Genomic DNA, 24,847 nt, shown 5'->3' with positions numbered 1-24,847 from the left:
ACTGGTCCAACAATCTCCCAATAAATGGCTTCCTAGTTGAAGATCCCTATGCTCCACAGCCTGGTTTTGCTCTTCCTAGGAAAAGCAAAACCAGGTTGTAAAACAGGATCAGAACTAACCAGGGTAGATGTGGCTGCTCATTACACAGACCACCCTTATTGTGACTGTCCCATAGCCCAGACAATTACTCATATTGTGAATGACTGCTTAAGGCACCAATTTCATGATAACCTCCAAGACATCCACGAGGTGATGGATGAGGCCCTGGATTGGCTTTCTGCACTAGACATTGATCTATAGTTGCTTTGTATTCTTTTGCCGTAATAGGTTGTAGGATAGATCATTCCTGGAATCTTTATAAGGGTCATGTGAGTAAGGAAGTGAAATGGAAATTTTTTTGTATGGCAAATGATGAAAGGGTAAAATGCATTACTACAGTGATGGTGGATGCTTCAGTGCTAAACCTTTTCAAAGTTAGATATGATATGTATTGTAGCCTGTGAATGTATGGTCTTCTGACCTCATGGAAACCCATAAATAATATTAAAATAATACTAATATACACATGTGCTCATTAAATAATGAGACAACAATTATTATATCAAAACAAAGAATTATATTTGGAATTGTGAATTAGACAGATTTAAATTAATTATTCCAACTCCACCAAGCTTACATCTGTTGTACAGGCATTCGAAGGCATGATGGAAGTCCTGAACGGGAACCTCCTTCAGTGACTGGGTCACAACATGTGATGGACATCCTCAGTGTCTCTGAAGCACTCCCATTTCAAAGCACACTTCATCTGTTGGAAGAGGAAAGAGTTTGCAGGAGCCGAATCTGGCAAATGGGGGATGTTTGATCACACACATTGACTTTGATGCCAGAAACTGCTTCACGGGCAGTGCACAGGTGCATTGTCATGCAACAGGAACCAATTGGTGTTGTGGAAGAGGTCTTTCCTGACATGTCGCATGTGGGTGTACATGTGACATATACATTGCATTACTCTTTAATAATACTGACTGTTCACTGTGGTGTCCTCAGGAACAAATTTGTAGTGGATAATTCCAGCAGCAGCATAACAACAAAAAAAAAGCAATGACTTGTCTTGCACATGATTTTTGCAACCAGACTGCCTTCTGTCGGGGAGAAGACGTTCCATGCTATTTTTCTCTGGCATTTTGTTTCCATATTATTATTGTTATTATCATTATTATACACCTCCAGGGAGTTCGAGGACTCATCGAGGGAGGGCACCTGCTCTACAACTCCTGTCTCCACCACTCAATCCACTAACTGACTGCAATTACACCAACGCCATCTACTGCCGACCACCACCACCACCACTGGTATTTCCAAAGACAATCACAAACATCCATTCCCATGGCAAGATTCAAACCCGCAGCCTTTTGGCTGGAGAGTGAATACGCTAACCACTCGGCCAGCAAGGCTGGCTAATATCATACTGAAAACGCTGTTGATGAAAACTTTCAGCACCAGTAACAATTCTTTGCAACACATCGCAATCTTATTCAATTGCATGGATGAAATTTTGACAACATGTAACCTGGTGCTTTTTCTGTTCATGTGTCAAGATGTACAGCACAAACCTCAAATAAATCATAACTCAACTGCTTCCTTATTAACACCAAGCTGTACAGCGAGTAGCCTAAGCAGCCAAAGGAAATCCCAGAGTATCTCTGCTGCATTGTGAATAAAAGAAGGAATGGGTATGAAGAGATAACTTTAATGCCTGCTGATGGTAGGGAGGTAACAGAACCAGAAGGAATAGTTAAATTACTGAGTGATCACTTTCTGAGATGTATTGTAAGGGGTCTTGAGATATTATAGTGACATATGTAACAGAGACTGATGTGAGAATAGAGGTAGATGAACTGGAGGTGCTTAGCATATTACAGAATCTCAAACTGCATATTGCCATGGAAATGGATGTGTAACCAACCTGTCTTATGAAAGGGAACATGAGAAATGGCATTGCTCTGACAAAGTACCAACACAGTGGAATGAGGGCAAAATAGTGCTATTACATAAAGGAAGCTCCAATTGAGAGGTTGCAAATTATATGATAATCATTATTTCAGAGATAATGGTTAAAGTATTGGAAAAATTGGAATTTGTTAAAAGCATAATCCAGGAATATCTGAGTGAATGGGAATAATGATACTTTATGGGAGACAAAAAGACTTTGAGAAGGATAAGTCTTGCTTTAGTAATTTACTTACTTTCTATCATAAGTGAACAGTTAAGTTGAATAAAGGGAATAGCAAAGGTATATGACAGAATATTACACAGACCTGTTACATAAACTGAAGTAAGTGTGAATGGATATGAAGTTTGTAAGATAAATAAGAGGCTTATAGACACCAAACAATAGTATTTTAATTATATAGCATCTCCAGAATACAAGGCAGATACTCATCAATGGAAGGGCCTTTCTTTGTAAGATATGCAATCTTAACTGTTATGTTCTCATTGAAAACATTCACCAAAGGCAGACTCAGGATGTCCACTAACAGCTTATTCTATTCACTACCCAAACACCATGAGAAGAACCTGAACCTCATATGTTTCCTAACCACAGCCTTAATCAGCTTCCAGAAATTACTATTAATTCTCCTTACCCTACCTGCCATGAGCTGCAAAATTTCCTCATATTTATACTTTAGAACCACTTGTATATTTCTATCATAACTCCCCCTTCTCTTGGCTCCTATTTCTCAAACTTGGAAGACCACATTCCTTAGTTCAAAGTCTTGTAAAGTGTGAAAATCTCTTCTTTGTTTCTCACTTTATAAGACTTTGAAATAAGGAATGTGGTCTTTAAAGTTTGAGAAATAGGAGCTAAGAGGAGATATGATAGAAATATATCATGTGATTATTTAACTATCTTAGCACTGCAACATCTAAAGTGCATGCATTGTCAACTATTAATCTTAGCTTTCTAGCTTCATCAGCCTTTTGCAGCAAATCCCCATTAATATAATACTATATAATATTCAATCTGCAAAGGTTTCAATCCAAAATGCATCACTTTATCCTTAGCAACATTAAACTGACACTCATTATCATGCTACATAGAAGTTCTGTTCAGGTTAGTCTGCAGTTCTGTATCAGATTCCTTGCTTTGTGGGCTATCTTATTTTGGATAAACTCTAGAGGGGTGGAGATGTTTCTAATGAGACGAAATGCAATAAAAATATTTAATGGTTTTAAACCTTATGCCAGTAATGCCATGCACATAGGGGATGGGAATGAGAATTATTTCTTCTGTACTGGAAGAAGTAAAGATACCATAACCATTATATGTTTATTCAATGAAAGAATCCTTAAAACCATTACATAAAAAGGTGGATTTATTATTATTATTATTATTATTATTATTATTATTATTATTCAGGCCTCCATGGAGTCAGAAGACTCTTGTGGGAGGTTCTTCCTAAAAAACACAAAGTCTATCAAGACTCATTGACGGGAGGTTCCCCCCTAAGAAACACAAAGTCTATCATACCACTCCTTGAACTCATTGACCGTTCTCGCTCTCACCACTCCATCACGCAATGCATTCCATGGTTCAACCACCCCTCACCCTCTTGCTTACAGTTTCCTTTCGTAACTTCCAGGGATGGTCTCTTGTCATCACTCCTTCCTGCTGTTCAACCAAGCAAAAGAACTCCCCAGTGTCAACCCTGTAACCACTTCTCAACAGTTTAAAAGTCTCAATCATATCACCTCTCCTTCTTCTATCCACCAAACTCTGCAGTCCACATACCCCTCAGCCAATCCTCATAACTATCATTGTACAGTCCTGAAACCACCTTTGTTATCCACCTTTGTACTCTTTCCACAGTTAATTTATTCCCTTCAAATCCTGGGGATCAAATCTGAGAACAATAGTCCAAGTGTGGTCTGATCAGGATCTTATACAATGGAATGATAACTGTTTTATCTCTGCAGGTCAGTGTCATTCTCATTATTGCAGCAATCCTCTGTGTTACCTTCACCACCATTGCAATATATCCCCTAAATTTCAGGTTTATATCAAACATCAACCCCAGATCTCTTGTCTCCCCTACTTCCTCCAGTTTAACTCCTCCCATAGAGTATGCAGTGTCCCATCGATGTTTCCCAAACCTCAAGACGTTACATTTTGGTGCATTAAATCTTAAACCAACACCCCCATTCATTTGCCCATCTATCTAGCTTATTCAAATCCTCTTGCAGTGCTGCCACATCTGCACTATTACTAATAATCCTTCCCAACTTTACATCATCTGCAAACAATTGAATATCCTCTTGCAATACACTGACAATGTCATTGATATAAAGATTAAACAATATAGGTCCCAGTACTGAGCCCTGTAGGACCCCACTTGTAACCCATGAAACTCTGCTTCCATGAAACTGCTCCACCATACACAACTCTCTGATACCTATCGGACAGCCAATCCTGAATCCAGTTGACCAATCTGACATCCAGACCCATGGGCTGCAACTTAAATATCAGCTTGTCATGTGGCACACTGTCAAATGCCTTCACTAAGCCTAAGAAAATGGCAGTATATGCCTTTCCCTCATCTAATGCACATTTAACTTTATCATAAAAGGCTAGCATATTGCTAAAACAAGAGCGCCCCATCACCAATCCACGTTGACACTCACAGATAACATTACCCTCATCTACCCAATGCTGTATATGGTCCTTCACTACTTTCTCCAAGATCTTACTAACTACTGATGATACACAAACTGGCCTATAATTAGACACTTTCAGTCTGCTACCTACCTTATGCAATGGCACTATCTTACCTTCCTTCCATTCTAATGGCACCTTTCCCACAGCCAGACTTTCATTGAAAAGCCAGGTCAAATGCACTGTCAGTTTTCTAGCACATTCTCTCAAAACTCGTGGTGAAATACCATCCAGTCCCACAGCTTTACTGACATCCAGAGTACTCAGTATTTGAAGCACACTCTGCTCCTGTACCTCTAAACCTCGAACCTGCCCTATCCCTCTAATATTAAAACTGACTCCTCCGGGATGAAATACTCCAATAAAGTGTTCATTGAACAATTCCACTATGTCCTCTCCATCAGTTACTCTATTCCCATTTGTATACCACAATATCATTCTTCCACAGTCATTTCTCTTCCTACTGGCCACATAGCTAAAAAATTCCCTAGGATTTTGTTTGGATCTTAGGGCTAATCTCCTCTCATTTTCCAGTTTCGTCTTCCTTACCATTCTAGTCGATCTTCTGACCTGTGTCTTATACAGTTCATGCATCTCCTCTTCACCTGTCTCCTTATATCTCTTCCACTGCCTCTTTTTCGCATGCAATTCCTGTTTAATATTGTTTGTGATCTACTTTACTCCTAATTGTGTCCTCTTGTTCACCCGTGGTATACAACTTACCATTGCTGCTGACAAATATTCTTTCATAATTTCCCACGCACTAATGATATCCCGGCCTTTCAATTTCTCCCTCCATGAAACTTCCCCAAGTTGAAGTCTTAGACTATTATAATCACCTGACTTATAATTCCACATAAGTTCCCATCTCTTTGATACTCCTGCATGTCTCTTCATTTTCCAAGTCAAAACCATATGGTCACTCTCTCCAACTGGTGGGAGAGATGTCATCTCAGTTATTATCAACTCTTCTGATGCTATAACCAAATCCAAAACTCTTGAACCTCTTGTTCCCTCTGTTACATGTTGCTTAAGACATTTGTCCCTCAAGAATTCTAGAAATTCCATTCCCTTATTGCTACATGCATCTTCCTCTCCCCAATTTATACTACTGTAGTTAAAATCTCCCATAACAATCATTCTTCTTGCACTTGCCAAACTCAACTGTCTAAACATTTCCTGGTCCCCACCCTCTGTACTCCTGGGTCTGTAGCAACACCTCACTAAATATCCTGTCTTGCCCACCTCTACCTGACACCATATGCTTTCAAAATCATTAGTGTCACTGCCTTCCAAAATCTCCACTCTTAGAGGACATAGATCATCACTTATCACAGCAGTACTCCACCAATACGCTTTCCCTTCCTATCTAGCCAAAAAATGCCATACCCGACGACTTCTATTCCTGTTATTATATCCTCTTCTGTCAACCACGTCTCAGTGATCCCAATAATTTTTTTCCAGGCTGATTCTATCTGCGCCACCAATTCCTCTCCCTTATTCCGGATACTCCTGGCATTAGTATATAGCATATAAATGCCGTTGTTTCTATACCCAGCATTATCCCCTCTAGACTCCACTGGGCTCAGTGTTACCTGATGTCGTCCCCCTTCTCCCAGGTACCCATTCCTACAAGAGGCCACCCCTGTTACCATCCTCCCTGGTACACACTGATTTTTCAGAAAAGCAATCTCTCCAGATGCCTATGTCCTTCCTCATTCAAATATAAGCAATCTCTTGGATACAATTCCTCTCTGTCCTCAAATGCACTCCAAGCATCCACATATTCCAGTCCTCTCTTGTCACACATTCTAGCTATTATATTATTCAATATTACTGCTCTTCTGCTCAGTTTGTCATTATCATACCTGGGCAACACACACACACACTATCTTTCCTCTCTGTGTTTTCTTTCGTACCACCTCAATCAAGAATCTCATATCTCTCGCTGCCCTATTTACACCACTACTCAAGTCATTTGTTCCCACCATCACAATCATCTCATCCACCCTTTCACCTCTCTTAATTGCCAAAGCCACCCTTTCTATTTCCTCATGACAAACACTTCTCATGCATCCTATCTTGAACACCACGGATCATTGAGTCCCCATACATTATAGCTCTTGCCATTCCCTCTCTCCTATTGGTTAAATTTTCTCCTCTTCTTTCATTCCCATACCTCTCTCTTATTCCCTCCCTCCTACTGTTTCCATTTTCTCCTCTTGTAGCACTCCCATACCTCTCTCTCTCATTCCGTCTCTCCTACTGTTTCCATTCTCTCATCCTCCTCTAGCACTCCCATGCCTCTCTCTCTCTCTCTCATTCCATTTCTTCTACTGTTTCCATTCTCTTCTCTTCTATCACCTCTCCCATTTTATGAAAAACTCTACCATGTCAACCTGATAACAACCCCTGACTAGCTTATATGTCTCAATCATATCCCCCCACTTCCTCCTATTCATGAGGCTTTGCAATTTACATTCTTTTAATCTGTCTTTGCACTCCACATTTCAAAGACCACTAACAACTGAATCTTCTCAGACCCTTTCCAACATATCCTCATCACCATGAAAATCCAGTGACCAGATCTGTGAACAATAATCCATATGAGGCCTGATCAAGGTACAATGGCATATAACATCTTTATTTCTGCATGTCAGGGTTCTCTACATCATTGCCATTATCCGATGTGATGTCTTCACAAAAAAAGCCAGCAGCACCCAGTGTTCCCAGGTGGGACCCTTCTTAGTACTGTTCGGTCCAATGCTACTTAACTTCAGTGATCAGACAAGAACCAGTGTATTCAATTGCAGATGTGTACATTCAGAAATCATATATACAAATATTTACAATCTGTATATAATATTTACATAGTCTGCTTGTTGCTTTTTCTTTGGTTTACTAATACATTATTGATAATAATAACATATTCGAAATACATTGTTGCAGTATGTAATTACATGTACGTTAACATTTACATACTGACATAATTAACTTTTATATATGTACTTTGTGTTGAATAACATACACATTAATATTTATGACGGATAAACTCATCCATTCTATACATACTCTGTTCATTGTATTATAGAACACACATTATAATACATATTTGTTAATATTTACAGACTGATAAACTTATCCATTCTATACATACTTTGTACATTGTATTATAGTACGTATGTACATTATATACGTACATTATACTTCACACATACATTATAGTTTACACTATTTACAAGTTATGTAAATACAAGTATTGACCTACATTCATGTAATTCACTCATTTGCCATATTGTCATTTTAGTTTTCTTTATTATATTAGGACTTTCTACGTTTAAAATTATTCTTACTTTTCCGAGTATGGGTTATCAGGTTGGATTATCCCTTCCCCTAAAGGCGATTCCTTTATCAGTATTATTTTTATTTTTCCTTCTTCCGATATCAGACCTATTTGCTTCCATTGCCACTTTTTATCTTTTTGCTTTGTATTGGTCTGTGATTATTTCTTATGTATATCTTGTCACATCTATATAACCATATTGTGTATATTGTTGTCATTATGAGAATTGCTTTAATTTATTATTATTATTATTACCCCAAGACCTCATTGAGTCAAAGACTCATCTGGGAGGTCCTTTTATCACACACACATCTCATCATACTGTGTCTTATACACACACTCAAACTCATTGCAGACACCACACTCTCAGGCAAGGCATTCCAGTCATTCACAACTCTACACAAAAAAAGCCTGCATCTCACTATCCCTACTCACACCCTCTTTATACAGTTTCCAGGGATGACCTCTGGTTCTTCCCTGATCTCCCATTATTCTCTGTAGAACTTCTCCACCATTGATCATATAAAAATCCCTTACCAACTTATAGATCTCTACCATATCTCCCCTCTTCCTCCTGTCCACCAGACTGCAAATTACATCTTCTCAATCTTTCCTCATACTCAACATTCCAGAGGTCAGAAACTACCTTACTCAGTCACCTTTGGACCCTTTCCAACATCTCTTCATCCTTCTGAAAACCCGGTGACCAAATCTGGTCACAATAGTCCATGTGTGGCCTAATCAAAGCCTTATACAATGGGACAAGAATCTCCCTACTTCTACATGTCAGTGTCCTCTGCATCATTCCCAGAAGCCTTTGTATTGTCTTCACAATTTTGGCGATGTGGATTCTAAATTTTAGATCCTTATCCACTATCACCCCCAGATCTCTTATTTACTCTACCTCCAACAATATATCCTCACCAAGCATAAATTCTGCATCCCATCTTTGTTTTCCAAATTTTAAGACCTTACATTTTGCAACATTGAACTCACATCCCCATTTCCATGCCCAATCACTCAATTTATTCAAGTCTTCTTGTAAGGCCACAACATTTTCACTACTCTTTATGGTTCGTCAAAACTTTGCATCATCTGCAAACAACTGAATATCTCCATCCAAATCTTTGCCAATATTATTAATATACAAGTTAAACAGTAATGGCCCTAAAACAGATCCCTGTGGCACTCCACTAGTGACTTTCCTTTTCCTGGATATTGCACCTCCATACACAATTCGTTGATACCTATCAGATAGCCAGTCTCCAATCCAATGCACTAATCTAATATCCAACCCCGTCTGCTCTAATTTGGCTGTCAACTTATCATGAGGTACTCTATTAAAAGTCTTTCCGAAATCCAAGTATATTACTGTGTATCCTTCTCCTCTGTCCAAGGAAGCAGTCACTTTATTGTAATAAGTAAGTAGATTACTAAAACATGACCTCCCTTTAGCAAATCCATGCTATCCATCAAAGATAATACCCTTGTTGTCAACCCAACTCTGGATCCTAGTTCTCACAAGCTTCTCCAACAACTTAACCGCAACACCTGACATACAGATAGGCCTATAGTTTGATGCTTGAGTTCGATCACCTCCTTTATGAAGTGGCACAGTCTTGCCCTCCTTCTACTCCTTAGGAACTTGACCAAGTGCTAGACTCGTATTAAAAAAATATGTCAAGGCAGGTGTCAACTACCTGACAATTCCTACAGAATACGCGGTAATATATTATCAAGTCCCACAGCCTTATTTACATCTAGTTTACTCAACTCCCCAAACGCCTCTTGCTCACTTACAGTCAGTCTCTCTCCTCCCCATCATCAACTGCTCTCAATCTCTCCATGAAGTCACATTCACAAGATTGAAAGATCTTTATGAACTGCTCATTAAGCTCCATATTCTGCAACAGCTGTCTTTATACCATTTTCTCCAATCAATGTCATCCTTCCATAATCATTCTTTCTTTTGCTGGCTACATATCGAAAGAACTCCATAGGCTTCTTTTTGGCTTCATTAGCTAACTGCTGTTCATCTCACCAACCAAGTCACCCTCCTTGCCTGGTTTTTGTAGACCCATGAAATTGGTTATTTCCACTTCTCTTATGCTGCCTCCACAATGCCCTTTTTCTCTGTATTGCATGCTTAATCTCTTTATTCATCCATCTCACACCTACCTTATTTAACCTTCTCACCCTTGGAATGCATTTAGACATCGCATCTACTAAATAGTTTTTGAAAATCCCCCAAGCTGCATTGATCTCTTTTCCAGCTAATTCCTCATTCCACGCTACACCCACAAGCTGTCTCCTGAGCTCTTCATAATCCCCCCCCCCTCCCTTGTAGTTCCACATATACCCTTTTCTAAAAGGGTCCTCACACTGCTGGCAACCACCCAAGTAATCACCTCATGGTCACTCTCACAAATTGGTGGATGATTTGACACCTCATTTTGTGGGATAATTGAGATATTTATCCCTCAAAAACTTAAGAAACTCATTTTCTTTACTTCCAGTTGCTATCTCATCATTCCAGTCTATATTGCCATAATTAAAATCACCCATAATGATCACCCTTTTCTTATTTGCTTGGCTAATTTAACTATACATTTCACTATCACCACCATCCACATTACCTGTTCTATAACATCATCCCACCAAGTATTCGATTCCTTTCACCTCTGTCTCACACCATACTGCCTCAAAACCACTAACACTATTTCCGTCTTGCATCTCTACTTTGTATGGACATAACTCTTTTTCTATCATCAATAGCACCCCCCCCCCTTCCTTTTTATCCCTTCTATCCTCACGAAACACATCATACCCTTCCATCTCTATTCCTGTCAGGATGTCATCCTCTTCCAACCATGTCTCACTTATTCCGACAATCTTTGGGTGTCAGCATTTGTATACAAATGTATACAAACACAACAGCTCATTTCTGGATCTACAGCTAGTTCCACTGATACCACTCACTCGATGTGATCTCTCCATGCTTGACTGAGGTCATTTCCTTTTCCGCTTCTTCATTTTAGAACCCTTTTCAATTCCAACTGTTTCCTCTTAATCCCTGGTTATCCCATTCCTTTCCTGCCTACACATGCTCTCACCTCCTCTTGGAGCATCCACCTTTCTCACGCTTGTGCGCCCCTGTCCACCCTGAGCCTTCCCATTTCCCTGCTCCTCTTGCATACCCATTCTCTCATTTTCTATACTCTTACCACTCATTTTCCCATTCATATCCACATCTTCAATCTCTCCTGTGTTACTCTTCTGCTGTTCCACATCACTCCCCTCTCGATCTGATTCATTCTCTCTATTCACTTCTCTACCTTCCAGCAGCAGTCTCTCCAAGCGACTCACACTATAACCACTCAAATGCAGTCCATTGCTCCCATACAGCTCACTTTATCCCTCAAACTCATTTCACACATTAACAAACTGTACTCCAATCTCCTCGCACATTTCAGCCAGCATATCATTCATAATCCTTTCTCTCCGCCTCATTTCACCACAGTCATACCTAGGCAACACACTGACCACTCTTCCTGTCACACTATTCTCTTTTATCCTTCCAAGCAGCCTCCTGATATCCATTCTGAGACGCTCTTAAATCATTTGTACCAATTAATACTATTAACTCTTTTGCTTGCTCCTGCCTCATATCCAGTGTCTCAATCCCTCTACTCATTTTACTGCCTGGAAAACATACCTTGTGCATTCTATCCTCTAGCATGCCTTTAATAATGGAGTCGCCATACAACGCCACTCGCTCATCTTTCGTTAATATTAATATTAATGATATAATAATGGATATAATAAAAAATATGCCAGTTCTTTAAGATCAGTCATAGACTGTATAGGATATATCTCACTTATAAGATTTCTAAATTCTTATCCATTTTACTTGTTACTTCAACTAGAAGAACTGCTACTTATATAAAAACACTTTAATTTTAAAAATAAAATTTCTTATCTTCATCAGGATACTTCAGATACTATACTTAGTTTAGATGTTGTATTCTTGATTACAGATATTCCTTTATCTGACACCATTGAGTTACTTCAAGAACAATTTCCTTCAAATATATATTTAACTATTTGAATTTGTAATACATTCTGGTCATTTCTCTTTTAAAAAAAAATCAAAGAAACAGCCCATGGGCAATCCTATTTCTCCTACTATTGCCAATTTCTTAATGGAATACTCTGAACACCATATTTTTGATAACCTTTCACCTACACCTTCACATTGGTACAGATTTGTGGATGATATTTTTGCACTTTGGAATGGCTCTTTGAGTTACAGTAGTTTCCCAAATTAAATGCCCTTCATCCCAGGATCTAATTCACCTTAGAAGAAGAAGTAAATAAGCAATTAACCAAATAACTAAAGCAAATAACCTTTAATTTTTCACCAATAAGATGGTAGCCTACATTTTTCAGTTTTTCAGAAGAATACTCATATAGCTATTATATTCACACTGAATCTCATCACCATCCTAGTAAAAAGGCTGGAACTATTAAAACTTTAGTACATCATGCTCATTCTTTATTATGTTCTTCAAACGAACTTTTACAAAAAGAATTGTAACATATTATATTATATTGTATTATGGTTTTAAGAATTATTTCATAAAAAAAGCTCTTAACAGTTATGGTATCTTTACTTCTTCCTGTACAGTATAAATAACATGCATTCCTATCACTTATGTGCATGCAGTGCTGAATGCATAGTGAAAGTTTTAAAACTACTGAATATTTTTATTGCCTTTTGCCCCATCAGAAAATTCTACACGTTTCTCTGCTAAGGACAATCTTCCACCTCTCAGTTATCCAGGCATTTACCAGTTTCCTTGGTCTTGTGGATTATCTTAGTTTGGGCAAACTGGAAGATCTATTTTTATTAGCCTTGAAGAATACAAGTCTTATATGAAATACCATAAGCATGAACAGACTGGACTTGTGGAGCATGCTATCGACACTAAGCCTAGAGTTTATTGAACAAGACAGGATTCTTTTATAAAAGGTGTTTCCTCATAGAATGTCTTTATAAAGAAATGTTGTAAAACTTTACTTCATTTCCTAACTTAAACAGATCTAATGGCCTATGTCTATTCCCTTTGTGGGAATAGACATAGGCCATTACTTTGTAGTACTTTTCAAATCTGCTAATTTTTCCTAACTTTATTTTGTTTATATATATCTTTAGAATTTTTTAAAATAAATTATGTAAGTGTTAAACTTCATTTGAATTATTTAGCATTATAATTAAGACAGAGTTGATATGAAATGCATGGTTAGTTAGTTGGTTAGCATTATTATCTTATATTTTATTATATCATTATCTTATTAATTGAAGATTCCTGAATAGTTAGGGGTGTCAAGGTGCCAATTGGAGCTGATTACTAAATATTTTTTTTTCAGCTCCAATTAGCACATTGACAGCTCTGACTACTTCAGGAATTTTCACAGATCAAAAAACTCAACCTGTTATAGATTGTGTAGTTACCTCTTGGTCTGAGTGGACACCTTGCTCACATACCTGTGGTAATGGACGCAAAGAACGTAGAAGAATGATAAAACTGAATCCAGAAAATGGAGGAAAACCATGTCCCCGGAAATTAGTGCAGAGAAGAAAGTGCAAGGATAATCCACCATGTCGTAGGTTGCAGTCTTTTTATTCATTACCTACAGTATAGGAAATAGTTATTTTTTCATAATTAATGATATAAAATTAAATTAACAAAACTTCTTGTAATTTAAAGAGACATATTAAAAGTAACCAACAATGACTACCAAAATGAATTTTTTTTCAAGTTATATTATAATTTCTTGAAATACCCTTTCAAATTCTGTATTCAGCCTACAGATAATGGGATCCTAAAAATATATAAGTTGGATAGTCTAGAGGAGATTGTTTTGTGAAGTGTTACATGAACACATCATACAGATAAGTGATTTTGTTTTAAAAATTCATCATATTCCTGATTGTTACTAGTGGTATTTTCCTTGTTTTATAACCATTCAATTCTCTGTGCTTTTTATGCAAGATTTATTAACATGTATATTTTATAAACAGTGTTTTAGATGGCATGCAAAGAAGAAAAACAGTAGCAAAGGTCTCTTTGGTAAGAGTTCAACATGAGGGATTTTGTATGTATGTGTGTGTGTGTGTGTGTGTGTGAGTGTGAGGGAGTGAAGAGAGGACATGTAGGAAGTGTTATCTTTGAAGGACAGCATGTATTTGTTAAAGGGAGGTCATGTTTTAGTAATCTCCTTACTTATTACAATAAAGGGACCACTTCCTTGGACAGAGAAGAAGGATACATAGTAATATATTTAGATTTCGCAAAGGCTTTTGATAGAGTACCTCATGATAAATTGATAGTCAAAATAGTGCAGATGGGGTTGGATATTAGATTAGTACATTGGATTGGAGACTGGCTATTTGATAGGTATCAACAAGTTCTGTATGGGGGAGCGATATCCAGGAAAAGGAAAGTCACTAGTGGAGGGCCTCAAGAGTCTGTTTTGGGGCCATTACTGTTTAACTTGTATATTAACGATATAGGTGAAGATTTATAAGAAGATTATAAAGTGAAGATTATTTAAGAAGACTTGAATAAATTGAGTGATTAGGCATGGAAATGGAGATGTGAGTTCAATGTTGCAAAATGTAAGGTTTTAAAATTTGGAAAACAAAGATGGGATGCAAAATTTATGCTTGGTGAGGATATATTGTTGGAGGTGGAAGAAATAAGAGATCTGGGGGGTGATAGTGGATAAGGATCTGAAATTTAGAGGACACATAGCTAAAATTGTGAAGACAACACAAAGGCTTCTGGGAATGATGTGGAGGACATTGACGTGTAGAAGTAGGGAGATTCTTGTTCCATTGTATAAGGCTTTGATTAGGCCACACATGGACTATTGTGCCCTGATTTGGTCACCTGGTATTCGGAAGGATGAAGAGATGGTGGAAAGGGCCCAAAGGCGATTGACTAAGGTAGTTTCTGACCTCTGGAATGTCGAGTATGAGGAACGATTGAGAAGATGTAATTTGCAGAGTCTGGTGGATAGGAGAAAGAGAAGGGGAGATATGATAGGGACCTACAAGTTGGTAAGCAGTTGTTATAGGATCAATGCTGGAGAAGTTCTACAGAAAATAGTGGGAGATCAGGGGAGAACTAGAGGTCATCCCTGGAAACTGTATAAAGAGGGTGTGAGTAGGGGAGTGAGAGGCAGGTTTTTTCGTGCAGAGTTGTGAATGATTGGAATGCCTTGCCTGAGAGTGTGGTGTGTGCAAGGAGTTTGAATGTGTTCAAAGCACGGTATGATGAGCTGTGTGTGTGTGTGTGTGTGTGTGTGTGTGTGTGTGTGTGTGTGTGTGTGTGTGTGTGTGTGTGATAATAGGACCTCCCAGATGAGTCTTTGACTCCATGAGGTCTTGGGGTAATAATAATAATAATAATAAGTGTTTTGTGATTGAATACTAGAAATGTGAGGATGTTGAAAGTGAGAAAAAAAGGGATGAATAATAAAAATGAAAAGGTTTGAAATTGAAAATGTTGTAAGGGAATGTAGTTTAAGAAATGAATAATAGGGTGCCACATGATAAGCTGATATTTAAGTTGCAGCACATGGGTTTAAATGTCGGGTTAGTCAAATGGATTCAGGATTGGCTGACTGATAAGTATCAGAAAGTTGTGTATGGTGGGGCAATATCAACAAAGCAGAAGGTTACAAGTGGGGTTCCACAGGGCTCAGTACTGGGAAGTGTATTGCTCAACCTTTATATCAATGATATTGTCAATGGATTGCAAGGGGACACTCAGTTGTTTGCAGATGATGTGAAACTTAGAAGGATTATTAGTAATAGTGCAGATGTGGCAGCCCTGCAAGAAGATTTGAAGAAACGAGACAGATGGGCAGATGAAAGGGGATATCGGTTGAATGCAGCAAAATGTAAAGTCTTGAGGTTTGGGATCCATCGATGGGAGGATGCATACTTGTTTGGAGGAACTGTACTGGAGGAGGTAGGAGAGACAAGAGATCTGGGGGTGATGACTAATAGAAAACTGAAATTCAGGGAGCATATTGCAAAGGTGGTGAGGGTAACTCAAAGGAGTGCTGCAATACTGAGAAGGACGCTGACCTGCAGAGATAAAAGAGTTATCATTCCGTTGTATAAGACTCTGATCAGACCACACTTAGAATATTGTTCTCAGATTTGGTTCCCAGGATTTGAAGAGGATAAATTGACTGTGGAAAGAGTACAGAGATGGATAATAAAGATTTTTTCAGGACTGTACAATATGAGTTATGAGGATCGACTGAGGGAATGTGGACTGCAGAGTTTGGTGGATAGAAGAAGGAGACGTGATATGATCAAGACTTTTAAACTGTTGAGGCAATTACAGGGTAGACATTGGAGAGTTCTTTCACTTGGTGGAACAGCGGGAAAGAGCGTTGACAAGGGGCCATCCCTGGAAGTCACGAAAGAAGGCTGTGCACAAGAGAGATTGGAGTTGGATCGGTCAATGGGTTGAAGGTGTGGTATGATAAACTTTGTGTTTCCTAAAAAATGACCTCCCACGATGAGTCTTTTGACACCATGGAGGCCTGGATAATAATAGTAATGAATGAATATTAATAAGAGTCTGAAAGAGGTGAATTCAGAATGAGAAGTTAGCAGTGAGGAGAGAAATAGTGCACTTACAACATCCTTCACAGGACCAAACATAATCTCAAGTAATTTGAGAAGTGACTAGCATATGGCACATCAAGGAGGAGAATGAAAGGAAAGCATGAGTACAAAGAGTATGAAAGAGCAAGAAATTGGGAATAATGAAAGGTGTATGGAGCTTATATGATAAGAGGTGTGCTTGATGAAGATGTGACAAAAGCATTTTTTCCATGTGCAAAGATCGAGGATGTTATCTAAGTTGTTAGTATTCAGAGAGGGAAAGTAAAAGATTTGATTAGTTTTTGGCAGGCATGAATGATTTGAAAGGTGAGAATATGCAATAAGAGAAGATATTAATCAGTTGATGAAATTCCTACCCATATATTTTACTAAAGACAAAGCATTTAATATAAAACATTTATATTTTATGATGAGTTTCTCATCACATTATCAGCGTTAACAGATAAAAAAGAACAGACAGTTACATGATACAAGAGTGGAATGAACAGATGTTATATGGCAGTAGAAAGCACTGTCATACAGTGCTTTTTACTGCTCTCAATCAGTTTCACAATACTATCAGGATCCTATGCAATATACTATAAACAGCCATCATAGCTATAAATAAGTAACCATAAAATAAGCATAACAGTAAACAAACTATAAATATAGCCAATGGGCAGAGGAACACAAAACTTGTTACAGAGTATGTAAGAGCACATGTAAATGGAAAATGTATTATTATTATTATCATCATCATCATGGGTATCTCAATGGAGACCAGAGACTTATTGTGGGACACCCACACTAACTTTTATGCACACAAAAACCTATCATACCTATTCTTAAACTTATTCACTGTCAGGGCATTTCTAACTAAATCTGGCAATTCATTCCACTCACTCTCCATGCAAAAAACCTAGTCAGCACACCACTAACCCTCTTATACAGCTTCAATGGAAAACCCCTAATTCTCTCTCTCTCTCTCTCTCTCTCTCTCTCTCTATTTGTCATATATTGAAAATTTTCCTTTGTGTCAATCTTATAAAACCAAACCTCTTTATCTTATAAGTTGCTGGCATGACTCTCTTTTCCACCTATCAACTGAACTTTACAACCAACACCTTCAACCTATCCTTATAGGCAGGGATCTACAGACCCACCACCAGCTTGGTCACACATCTCTGAATCCTCTCTGTTACTTCCTGATCTCCAAGAAATCCAAGTGAGACCAAATTTGTACACAGTAGTCAAGATGCAGCCAAATCATAGCTTTATTCCTTATAATGTTAATATTCAAACTGAAGAGTGGTGGCCCTGGTACAGAATCCTCTGGCACTACACTAGTTACTCTCATTCTCCTAGATTGCCCTCCACCACTACTGTCTGGTATCTGTCTGTTAGCCATTCCCCCCATCCGAGATATCAGCTTCATATCTATTCCCATTTACTCAAATTTTGCAATAGTTTTTCATGTGGTATTTTGCCAGATGCCTTTGTAAAATCAAGCAGTATCGTGTGTAGGTATTTCCTTTATCTAATTCTGTTGTCATTCTATTATAAAATGTGAGAAATTACTAAGGCCTTAGTAATTAAAAAGCCGTGATGCCCCCTTAAATAGTATCATATTTTTATCCACTCACTACTGGATTTTACATGCCCCCCCCCAATATAATGTCATATTCCTATCCACTCACTACTGGATTTTACTTTTTACCAAATTTTCCAATACTTTGACTACCACTACTGAAATATTAACTGGTCTGAAAATTTGCTACTTTTGTCTTGGAGCTAACTTTATGTAATGGTAGCTGCTTTGTAATATAAAATGTAATCACTTTGAGTTCTGCCAGAGCTGAATTATATTTAACAACTTCATCAGAGGTAATGCCAATTTTCTTGCACATTCACATATTATATGGGCTGACATATTCCACTGCTATATTCACATTGATTATTTTCCTTATGCTGAGAACCTTCTGTTCATCTACCTCAATTTTGACATGGATCTGTCATATCATGCTCTGCTACTAAATTTTGCCAGCAAAGATTGTTCGATTGGTAGAACCTCTGCTACTAATGGCTCACGCAAAAAGTTAAGCAAGTTTGAGCACAGTTAGTAGTTAGAAGAGGATCAATCGTTCAATGCTGTTGGCATACTCTCCCTCGATGAGTCTTTGGACTCCCTGGAGGTGTCACATATTAATAATAATAATCAGTAACAGCAAAATTTCCACCTGGATGAGTCAAATTTGCAAAATGATCACTCAGCAACCCAACTATTTCTTTTGCCTCTGTCACCTCCTGCCTGCCATAGTCATTTTTCCTATTACTTGTTTCATAATGAAAAAAATCTTTTGAATTTACTTTGGCTTGCTTAAATAATTTTCTCTCATATTCTGATTTGTCCTTCCTTACAATACTAGCCACCCTTCTTGCTTGCACTTTGTAGTGCTCATGAGTATGCTGATCATGTTTTTCTTTATATTCCCTTCATGATGTCCCCCCCCCCCCCAGTTCTTGATTTATTTCTCTACTCATCTGCTTAACTCCCACTTGGTTTATCCTCTCAATTGCAGGTATGCATTTGATACTGCTTCTCTCAAACAATTCCTGACCACTTCCCACTGGCTACTGACATTTTTTCCTTGTAACTTCTCAAAGCATGGTACTGTCCCAAGATGCCTCGTAAGTCTGTCATAATTACCAGCTTTATAATTCAACATAAATATTTTCTTGACAAAGAATTTTACATTTAGCAACCTCCCAGAATAAAATTGCATAGTCATTCTCCCTAGTTGGAGTCAGAGTGTCTACCTTTTTCATGGATATATCTTCTGATGCTATTACTAGATCTATTGCTCTCAGACTCCTAGTCCTTTGGTCGGAGGTTAGTGTGGGCCAGTGGCATTCTCTTTCATGGATAGTATGGATTTGCTAAAGAGAAGTCAAGTTTTAGTAATCCACATACTTATTACAATAAAGTGACAAGTGGACTGGACAAGGGAGATGTATACACAGTGGTGTACTTAGATTTTGGGAAAACTTTCCATAGAATTCCACACGATAAGTTAATTAGTTAAACCTGTATGGCTAGGGTTGGATAATAGATTCATGTGTTGTATTGGAGATTGGTTATCAGATTGATATCAGCAAGTTATATGCATTTGATACTGCTTCTCTCAAACAATTCCTGACCACTTCCCACTGACTACTGACATTCTTATGGAAGTTATATATTCCTAATTCGAAAGAGGAAGTCATTAATGTTTAACTTGTATGTTAATGATATCGGGGATGGTTTGAATGGTAATATTTAGTTGTCTGATGAGGATTCAAAGCTAGGAATATCTGTGAGGAGTATAGTAGATGTTAGGTTTGTATAAGAGGATTTGAATAATCAGAGCAAATGGGCATGGGGTGGGGCTAACAGTGTAAGGTTTTAAAATTCGAAAAACAAAGACAGAGTGCAGAGTATACAATTGGTAGGGATATGTTGAAGAAGGTGGAGGACATTATGGATCTGGGGATGATGGTGTCCAAAAACCTAAAATTTACAACACTGTTAAATTTTGAGGACAGCACACCAGATTCTGGCAGTGATGAGAACTACACTGACACTTGTAGAAATAAGGAAGTTTATGATTTCATTGTATTAAGCTGTGATTAGGCTATGCACACCCCTCTGTCCAAAAAGAAACTGAACTTTTCGAAAATAGAAGAAACTAATGGTGCCACCTGTTGTTGTTGAAAGTGGCAATCTTCATTAGTGTTGTGTCAACTGTTTATGACATTTGTTTCATTAGAAGCCGAGTTATAGTGCCAAGAGTTACAGTGTGTTTTGATGAATCGTCAGAAAATGAGTTTTAAACAGAGAGCTGTGATTGACTTTTGTGTTAAACTTGGTAAAAGTTTTACCGAAACGCATCAATTTCTTCAAAAAGCATACGGTGATGAATGCTTATCCCGTACTCAAGTTTACGAGTGGTTTAAGCGATTTCCACGATGAAAAGCCGGGCTGTCCAAAAACTGGACTGAGTGAAGTTAACATCCAAAAAGTACGTGATTTCATCAAAGAAAACCCGAAATCGTCAATTGATGAGATTGATTGAAGATGAATTGGGGGATTTCAAAATCAACTGTGCACAACATTTTGACCAAGAGTTTGGGCCTTCGTAAATTGAATTCGTGATTTGTTCCCCACAAGTTGACCGAAGACCAAAAAATGTATCGAATTGAACAATGAAAGGACCTCATTAAAAACTGCTCGTAAGGACTCAAACTTCCTTGAAATGATCGTTACTGGGACGAAATGGTGTTGTGAGTATGAGCCCCAAAAAAATGGCAGAGTGCTGATTGGAGACCACAAGAAGAGGGGTATCCGAAAAAAAAATTGGCTTGGAGAAGTCAAAAGTAAAGACAATGCTGATTTGTTTCTACGATTCCAAGGGCATTATCCACAAAGAATTCGTTCCGCCTGGCCAAACGGTTAATGGTGAGTTTTATCTTGAAGTTTTGAAGCAATTGATAGCGAGAATTCGTCGCATACAGCATTAATATCGTGACGACCGACCGTTCGTCAAAACACACTGTCACTCTTGGCATTATAACTCTGCTTCTAATGAAACAAATGTCATAAACAGTTCACACAATGCTAATGAAGCTCGCCACTTTCGACAACAAAAAGATACAACAGATGGTGCCACTAGTTTCATCTATTTTCGAAAAGTTTGGTTTCTTTTTGGACAGAGGGTGTATATATATATATATATATATGGATGTACTACTCTTCACAAATTTGGTCAGCTGGTTTTCAAATGGATGAAGAGTTCTGTAAAAAGGTCCAAAGGTGACTAAGTCTGGAATGTTGAGTATGAAGAAAGGTTGAGAAAATGCAATTGCAGAGTCTGGTGAATAGCAGAAGGGGAGTTGGTGTGTGTGGGGGAGTATCATGGAGATATATAAGTTGTTAATCAGTTTTTATCAGATTAATATTTAAGAAGAATATGGGATGAATAAGTGGTCATCCCTGGAAGCTGTATAAGCAGGGGGTGTGCAAGAGAGTTAGAAACAGGTTTTTTGCATGGAGAGTGATGAATGATTGAACTACATTGCCTTAGAGTGTGGTAACTGTACAGAATGTAGATATTTAAGGAAGGTATGATGAGTTGTGTGTTTAACAGAGGAACCTCTCACAATGAGTCTTTGACTCCATGGAGGTGTGAAAATAATAATAATAATGAAATAACTGGATAACTGTTGTAACAAGGGAGAAACCAATGCTCATTTCATCTACATATAGAGATTACATTGTTACAAACATATCTAGAGGGCACAGCAAGGTCAAATAAACTAAGTATGTCAGCTGAAAATTCCTAGAGAGTTATATCTTCCACTAAAGGCAAACAATATTCCTTAGCTCACTCAGGAGTATACCAGATTCCTTGTTCCTGTAATCTCCCCCATTTTGACCAGATACATTGTTATCATTTCAAACCCAAGAGACTCTTCAAAGAATGCAATGAAGTCTTTGCAATTAACCTACTCAAAATTGCAGCGATAGTCTAAAAATTTGAAACTTCTGGAAATTATGACTTTGAATTCTCCCTAATACCTATTATTTATCCATTATATGTATAAGTAATTTTTACACAAACATATTTTTTAACACATGTCAGAAATTTGATGATGATGATGACAAATATACATAGAGATATGTTTATTTATTTATATTATTATTATTACATGAAACCTCCAGGGAGTCCAAAGACTCATTGAGGGAGGGCACCTACTCTACAGTTCTGTCTCCACCACTCAATCCACCAACTACAATGGACCACATCTACAGCAATGCCATCTACCGCCAACCACCACCACTAGTATTTTCACAGACAATCACAAACATCCATGCCCATGGCAGGATTCGAACCCGCAGCCTTTTGGCTGGAGAGCAGATACACAAACCACTCGGCCAACCAGGCCAGCAAAATATATATATATATATTCATATATTTGTTTATTTATTCATTCATTACTTTTTAAATATATCTCTTATATTCATCATTTTTACAAGAAGTTTATTTAAATAATCTATTAATTTTATATGTACTTTATATGCAATTTTTATGCAAAACTTAGGTTATTATTCATTTTAGAAATTATGGACTTTGCAGCCATGATATAAATTATTATTATTATTATTATCAACACCCGACCTCCATGGAGTCAGAGACTCATCGTGGGAGGTACTCACTATTGCATACAATGCTCATCCAACTGCGTCTTAAACTGATTCAATGTGTCCACGTCCACAACATACTCAGGCAATGCATTCCACTCACCAACCACCCTCCATGCAAAGAATCTGCTTCTCACTCCTTTGCTCACACCCTCCAGCAATGGCCTCTTGTTCTACTTTCTTTTCTCCACCTCTATGAAAAATCTCTTCCATGTCTACCTGATAACAACCCCTGACCAGTTTATATGTCTTGATCATATCCCCCCCCCCCTCTTCCTCTTATTCAAGAGGCTCTGCAACTTACATTCCCTGTTCTCGTACTCCACATTCCAAAGACCACTGACCACCTTTGTGAATCTTCTCTGTACCCTTTCCAACATATCCTCGTTACCATGAAAACCTGGTGACCAAATCTGTGCACAATAATCCATATGAGGCCTGATCAAGGCCTTATACAATGGCATCATAGCCTCTCTATTTCTGCATGTCAGGGTCCTCCGCATCATTGCCATTATTCGATGTGATGTCTTCACAACTTATGCAATGTGACCCTTGAATTTCAGGTCCTTGTCCACCATCACTCCTAGATCTCTCATCTCCTCTACTTCTGTTAACATTTCCCTACCAAGTGTATACTTGGCATCCCATCGTTGCTTACCAAATCTCAAAACCTTACACTTGGCAACATTGAACTGACAGTTCCACTTATCTGCCCATTCATGCAATCTATTTAAATCCTCTTGTAAGGCATTAACATCAGCATGACTGTACATTTCTCTCCCCAGTTTTGCATCATCTGCAAACAGCTGGATATCGCTAGTTAAACCAAATGAATATCATTAACATACAAATTGAACAGCAATGGCCCCAAAACTAACCTCTGTGGCACACCACTGGTGATCTTTCCCTTTCGAGATACTGCACCCCCATATACAACTTTCTGATACCTATCTGACAGCCAGTCACTGATCCAACACAGATGTCTGTTATCCAATCCCATCTCCTTCAATTTAATTAACAGCTTATCATGTGGCAGTCAAAAGCCTTTGCAAAATCCAAGTACACCACTGTATATGCATCTCCTCTGTCCAAGGTATTTGTCACCTTGTTATAGTACACAAGTTAGTGAAACATGATTTCCCCTTAACAAACCCATGCTAATAACCACAGAGAATAACCACAGAGAATACCGCTGTTATCAACCCATTTCTGTATCCTACTTCTCACCAATCTCTCCTGGACCTTCACCACAACTCCAGATATACAGATCGGCCTATAATTTGAAGCTACAGCCTTATCACTGCCTTTATGCAGTGGAACAATTTTGCCATCCGTCCACTCTCTTGGAACCTGTGCTGTTGCAAAACTCTTGTTAAACAGGCATGCCAATGCTACTGCCAGTTCCCTGGAACATTCCCTTAAGATGCGTGGTGATATTTCATCAAATCCTATCGCCTTATTAACATTAAAGTTATTTATTTCCTCAAATACCTCTTGCGCACTCACAATTAAGCTATCCTCTCCTATGTCCTCTACACTTAAGTTCCTTATGATTCCACCCTGATCAGGATAAAACACACTTATAAATTGATCACTGAATAACTCAACAATGTCTTGTGCAGCAGTTACCATTCTACCACTTTCATCCCTTTACTTCATCTTTCCATGATCATTCTTCCTTCTACTTGCTCATATCTAAAAAACTCTCTAGGGATTTTCTTAACCTGATTTGCCAATTTCTGCTCATACTCAACTTTTGTTTTCCTTACTAACTGAGTCACTCTCCTGGCTTGTTCTTTATATTCTTCATGTAACTGATTATCATTATTCATCTTGTACTTAATGGATCAATGTGGAGCT

At 38.1% G+C, this 24,847-nt stretch overlaps 1 protein-coding gene across 2 annotated transcripts in view; it reads left to right on the top strand.

Moving 5' to 3' along the window:
* Nucleotides 1-24,847, top strand: part of LOC150105231 (spondin-1-like) — a 716,059-nt gene that overhangs the window by 547,334 nt on the left and 143,878 nt on the right. Inside the window, exon 13 of one of the 2 annotated variants that reach the window (XM_090395547.1) lies at nucleotides 13,560-13,724. In XM_090395547.1, coding sequence (XP_090251673.1) covers nucleotides 13,560-13,724 — 165 coding nt within the window. Of the gene's footprint in view, nucleotides 1-13,487; nucleotides 13,725-24,847 lie in introns of both variants that reach the window. The other variant, XM_090395546.1, reaches the window with a different exon arrangement.

This window comes from Typopeltis vanoorti, chromosome 7 (genome assembly GCF_054136105.1).
Source record: "Typopeltis vanoorti isolate ZY-2024b chromosome 7, IOZ_Tvanoo_1.0, whole genome shotgun sequence".
NCBI classification, from domain to species: domain Eukaryota; kingdom Metazoa; phylum Arthropoda; class Arachnida; order Uropygi; family Thelyphonidae; genus Typopeltis; species Typopeltis vanoorti.
Note: the sequence above shows the minus strand (reverse complement) of the source record. Positions and strands in the feature narration are given on the sequence as shown.